This window comes from Rutidosis leptorrhynchoides, chromosome 3 (assembly GCF_046630445.1).
Source record: "Rutidosis leptorrhynchoides isolate AG116_Rl617_1_P2 chromosome 3, CSIRO_AGI_Rlap_v1, whole genome shotgun sequence".
Classification (NCBI taxonomy): domain Eukaryota; kingdom Viridiplantae; phylum Streptophyta; class Magnoliopsida; order Asterales; family Asteraceae; genus Rutidosis; species Rutidosis leptorrhynchoides.
In genome coordinates this window covers 407,303,216-407,309,315 of record NC_092335.1, presented here as the reverse complement: position 1 = coordinate 407,309,315, position 6,100 = coordinate 407,303,216, and the positions used below count along the sequence as shown (strand labels likewise).

Below are 6,100 nucleotides of genomic sequence, written 5' to 3'. Positions count from 1 at the left end.
ATAAGTCCTTTTTAATCGACGTTGACATTATTATAATTATTTAATCAGAATATTTGATATCTGATTTATCAGCATCTCACATAGATTTTCATTGCTTGTTTTAGCTTTATCAGTCATTAATGACCTGTTGAATGTTAAGATCGAGTACGTGTCGTGAACAACTTTCTACTAGTTAGATTTTTATTTACGAATTCAATATTTGGCTAATATAGGGTGAACATACAACCTTGAAGTTCATCTCTACACACCACAAGATAAGATCAAGAAAATAAGACATAAAAAGTTGGTAACATTAAATCATAATGGGAGTAGTTAGTATTAATTAATTATCACCTGCTTCTTTCATTCAAAATTCAATTCCTTCAATCATTGTCTACAATGGAGCAGTTCATCTTCCAAATTAAACTAATAATAATGATCATGGTATGATGTACGTACGTGGATGTATAATCATATCAAAAGTTAACAAAAGATCTCATAATAATTTCATTATTATTTATACAAAAGATCTCATAATAATTTCAGTATTATTTATTTTAAGGAATAGTTAGAAGATAATATATTTTTTGTATACTTTAATAACTGAGTCAAATGTATAATCATGTCAGTTCTTCAGTTAAATCAACTTTTGTATGTATGCATCTTATGTTCAGGTTAATTTGTAATAACTTTGAAAGAGATTGCTCACTATTAAGTAGTAACGCATAAAACAATAGAAGAGGAAGAGACAGCAAGCATAAGAATCAGAATAAGAAGTAAATTTAAACCCAATCATATTCATATTAATATTAATAAATAATATTATCTACCTATTTATACAATGATAAAAATTGGAGGGGAAAAAAATAAGAAATTACAACAATCAAAGCCCAACACTTTTGTCACCCACTTCCAATGGTAACGGATTATATTTTTAGATTTTCTTTTGTTATTTTGGTCATAATAAATAATAATCATAAGATAAGAGCTCTGAAGTACTTCATTGAAGACCTTATTTAAAGGAATGGGCGTCGATGAACTAGTTTTCAAACATCTCTTTGAGGAGCCATCTTTATTGAAATGATACTTAAATTAAAACCTGAAAAGATAATTATGAATTGTTAATAATGTGTTACTAGATTATAGTATAGTAATAGCTTACTAATAGGCAACAATGCGAAAAAGGATATTAGTACACTTACAATATGGTAGTACGAATAATGACTTTATGAGAGTCTAATAATGTACTGGGGGTGGTGGCGAAGTGTACATGTAGACTGGAGGAGGTGATTTTACTGGTGGAGGAGGTGATGTGTAGTGGTATGGTGGGGGTGGGGACTTTACCGGTGGTGGAGGTGAAGTGTATTGATATGGAGGGGGAGGAGACTTAACCGGTGGTGGAGGTGAAGTGTATTTATATGGAGGGGGTGGAGACTTAACTGGTGGCGGAGGTGATGTGTAGTGGTATGGCGGTGGTGGGGATTTAATTGGCGGTGGAGGTGAAGTGTAGTGATATGGTGGAGGTGGGGACTTCACCGGTGGTGGAGGTGAAGTGTAGTGGTATGGCGGAGGTGGAGACTTAATTGGTGGTGGAGGTGAAGTGTAATGGTATGGTGGGGGTGGTGACTTCACTGGTGGTGGGGGTGAAGTGTAGTGGTATGGTGGGGGTGGAGATTTAACTGGAGGTGGAGGTGAAGTATAGTGGTATGGAGGTGGTGGGGACTTCACCGGTGGTGGAGGTGAAGTGTAGTGGTATGGCGAGGGTGTGGATTTTACCGGTGGTGGAGGTGAAGTGTAGTGGTATGGTGGGGGTGGAGATTTAACTGGTGGTGGAGGAGAAGTGTAATGGTATGGTGGGGGTAGTGACTTCACTGGCGGTGGGGGTGAAGTGTAGTGGTATGGTGGGGGTGGAGATTTAACTGGAGGTGGAGGTGAAGTATAGTGGTATGGAGGTGGTGGGGACTTCACCGGTGGTGGAGGTGAAGTGTAGTGGTATGGCGGGGGTGGGGACTTTACAGGTGGTGGAGGCGAAGTGTAGTGGTATGGTGGGGGTGGGGACTTAACTGGTGGTGGAGGCGAAGTGTAGTGGTACGGTGGGGGTGGGGACTTCATTGGTGGTGGGGGTGAAGTGTAGTGGTATGGTGGGGGTGGGGATTTTACTGGCGGTGGAGGTGAAGTATAATGGTATGGTGGGGGTGGGGACATCACTGGTGGTGGGGGTGAGGTGTAAAAGTAAGGTGCTGGTGGTGACTTAACTGGCGGCGGTGGTGAAGTGTAGTGGTATGGTGGGGGTGGCGACTTCACCGGTGGTGGAGGTGATGTGTAATGGTATGGTGGGGGTAGGGACTTAACTGGTGGTGGGGGTGAAGTGTAGTGGTATGTTGGGGGTGGGGACTTCACTGGCGGTGGAGGTGAAGTGTAATGGTATGGAGGGGGTGGAGACTTAACCGGTGGTGGAGGTGAAGTGTAATGGTATGGTGGTGGTGGAGATTTAGCCGGTGGTGGTGGTGAAGTGTAGTGGTATGGTGGGGGTGGGGACTTCACTGGTGGTGGGGGTGAGGTGTAATAGTAAGGTGCAGGTGGTGACTTAACTGGTGGTGGTGGTGAAATATACTGGTATGGTGGGGGTGGTGACTTAACCGGTGGTGGAGGTGAAGTGTAATGATATGGTGGAGGTGGCGACTTCACCGGTGGTGGGGGTGAAGTGTAGTGGTATGGAGGTGGTGGCGATTTCACTGGTGGTGGGGGTGAAGTGTAGTGGTATGGAGGTGGTGAGGACTTCACCGGTGGTGGGGGTGAGGTGTAATAGTATGGTGCATGTGGTGACTTAACTGGTGGCGGTGGTGAAGTGTAGTGATAAGGAGTTGGTGGTGACTTAACAGGTGGTGGCGGTGATGTGTAGTAGTATGGAGCAGCTGGTGATTTAACCGGTGGTGGAGGTGAAGTGTAATGGTATGGTGGAGTTGGGGACTTCACTGGTGGTGGGGGTGAGGTGTAATAGTAAGGTGCTGGCGGTGATTTAACTGGTGGTGGTGGTGAAATGTAGTGATATGGAATAGGTGGGGACTTAACGGGGGGTGGAGGGGATGTGTAGTAATATGGAGCAGGTGGTGATTTAACTGGTGGGGGAGGTGATTTATAGTAATAGGGTGTTGGGTGTGGAGTTGGTGGTGGTGGTGGTGGTGGTGGTGGTGGAGACTTGTACATGTAAGAGGGTGTTGGTGGTGGTGGAGATTTGTAGTAGTGAGTTGGAGTAGGCGTTGGCTTTGGTTTCTCGCAAATCTTGAATGGGGTTTTAGGAGCATAAGCAAATGGTTTACTTGAAAGTACAACTTCATAATGTGTCTTGGATTTGACTTTAAGTTGGGCACCCTTTAAACCCCCATGGAGATTTGTGGGGATACTACATTTGGTACCATTAGGTGCCATATGAAGTTTAGCAACACAAGCTTCAGCGCCTCCATATTTGGAATAGTCAAAATCTTCAATAGTAATTGCATATTTGCCATTGATTTTGGTCTTTCCATATGCAACTATTTCTTTCTTACCAGCCTTGCATGTGACCTCCACAACAGCACCTTTACAAAACATATATAAAATATGTCAAATGGTGGTTCTTTATGTCAAACTTTAACAACTCACATCAATTATTGATCTCCCTATAATTCAATACTTATCAAATTCAAACATGATAGTCTACTCAACTTATTGATTAACTATGTATTATTACATTATATTTATATTTATATTTATATTTATATTTATATTTATATTTATATTACAATATATAATATATAATAAATAGTAAATTACTTAATATATTCCTTTTATCAAGAAAAGTCGTGGATGCAATTTTTTTTTACTTTTTACAAAAATAATGGGTAGACATTCATTCCTGTAAAGTTATAACTTTTCATAAAGATAAAGAACATATTTATTACAATTTGAATTTGAATAACGTGACAGCAAGAAGCTATTAACGATTTTTTCATTATTATCCAAAAGTAATTATAGTTCTAAATAAATGAATACGTCCTAATATGAAAGTTTATCAACTTATATGCATAACTTGTAAAATATTGTACACTTTGAGATTTATTATTGTAAAAGAAATAAAATACTATTAAAATACTTATATATATTTTTTTGAATACGAATAATAATTTAATTACCGTTTCAAGTTTCAATAATGATTTTATGTTTTAAATTGTCCCCATGTTTTTGCCTTGATCTATATATTAATTTATGCATGTGAAAACTCGGATAATAACATGGGTCAACCATCAACGTTTACGAGCTAATTTCTTGTTAGATAATAAATAATAAATTAACATATAATGTAAAAGTAAAAGCTTGTACCTTTGAGATGGTGTTTGGCATGGGATTTGATTGGGTATTTCCAGTCATAACAGCTATAGCAGTAAACTTTACCGACAGCTTTTACGATCACTTTGTGATGGTGAGGGTGTGGGTGGTATGGGGTTGGTGGTGGTGGTGAAGTGTAGTAGTAGTGAGGAGGAGATTTGGTTGGTGGTGGTGGAGACTTATAGTAATACGGTGGTGGTGGAGAATGAACTGGTGGAGGTGGGGATTTATAGTAGTATGGTGGTGGTGGAGAGTGCACTGGGGGTGGTGGTGACTTGTAGTAATACGGTGGGGGTGGAGAATGTACTGGTGGTGGTGGAGACTTGTAGTAATACGGTGGTGGCGGAGAATGCACCGGTGGTGGTGGTGGAGACTTGTAGTAGTACGGTGGTGGTGGTGACTTTACTGGCGGTGGGGGAGATTTGTACTCATATGGTGGTGGTGGTGGTGGTGAATGCACCGGTGGAGGTGGGGACTTGTACACATATGGTGGTGGTGGTGACTTTACTGGTGGTGGGGGAGATTTGTACTCATATGGTGGTGGTGGTGAATGTACTGGTGGAGGTGGAGACTTGTACTCATATGGTGGTGGTGGTGAATGTACCGGTGGAGGTGGAGATTTGTACTCGTATGGTGGTGGTGGTGAATGAACCGGTGGTGGTGGAGACTTGTACTCATATGGTGGTGGTGGTGAATGTACTAGTGGAGGTGGAGATTTGTACTCGTATGGTGGAGGTGGTGAATGAACTGGTGGTGGCGGAGACTTGTACTCATACGGTGGTGGTGAGTGTCCTGGTGGAGGTGGAGACTTGTACTCATACGGTGGTGGTGGTGAGTGTACTGGTGGAGGTGGAGACTTGTACTCGTACGGTGGTGGTGGTGGTGAATGAACCGGTGGTGGTGGAGACTTGTACTCATACGGTGGTGGCGGTGAGTGTACTGGTGGAGGTGGAGACTTGTACTCATAAGGTGGTGGCGGTGAGTGTACTGGTGGTGGTGGAGACTTGTACTCATACGGTGGTGGTGGTGAATGAACCGGTGGTGGTGGAGACTTGTACTCATACGGTGGTGGTGGTGAATGTGGAGGTGGAGACGGTGACGGAGGTGGTGGAGACTTGTAAACATATGGTGGTGGTGGAGAAGGTGAAGGCGGGGGTGGAGATTTGTATACATAAGGAGGAGGTGGAGAAGAATACATATAAGGCTGGTCAGCCGAAACAGTTAGAACATTAGCAACGCCAAATATTGTAAGTGCAATGACTATAGGCCATAGACGTGCCCGAAAAGGGCCGCCGGTAACTCTCATGTTGACCGGTGAAGAAGGGATGAGGAGAGGGTGGTGGTGGTGGTAGTGGAAGGTGATGTTTTGGAGAGTAAAGTATGGGGAATATTTATAGTAGAAAGACAATGAGAATAGTAGTTAAAGGGAAGCTGTCAGGCAAAACTGTAATACACATTTTTGTTATTAAAAATGAAGTTAACGGATTCAATACAGCTGGGACACAATGTTATTTTAAGGGCATGTTTTGGCCACCATAACAATTGTATATATAAAGTATATGTAGTTTATAATTTTTGATGACTAAATCAACTGTCAACATGTGGTTCCAAAATGAAAATGCTTTGTATCTTTAAGACGTTTAATTCGTCCCTCTTCAAAAAACACGTTTCCTTTCACTTACAAAGAAAAGAATACATACTTATTATTGTTCAAAAAAAAAGAAAGAATACATATATACTTGTTATTGGTTAATTA

General features: G+C 41.6%; 1 protein-coding gene across 1 annotated transcript; it reads right to left on the bottom strand.

The window, feature by feature from the left end:
• Positions 1-771: 771 nt before the first annotated feature.
• LOC139897753 (uncharacterized) lies at positions 772-5,809 on the bottom strand. The gene is made up of 3 exons (XM_071880446.1): positions 4,339-5,809; positions 1,182-3,557; positions 772-1,078 (listed from the first exon to the last, which is right to left on the bottom strand). The coding sequence occupies exons 1-2, from the start codon at positions 5,648-5,650 to the stop codon at positions 1,216-1,218; spliced, it is 3,654 nt and encodes a 1,217-aa protein (XP_071736547.1). The 5' UTR covers positions 5,651-5,809; the 3' UTR covers positions 772-1,078; positions 1,182-1,215.
• Positions 5,810-6,100: the final 291 nt, after the last annotated feature.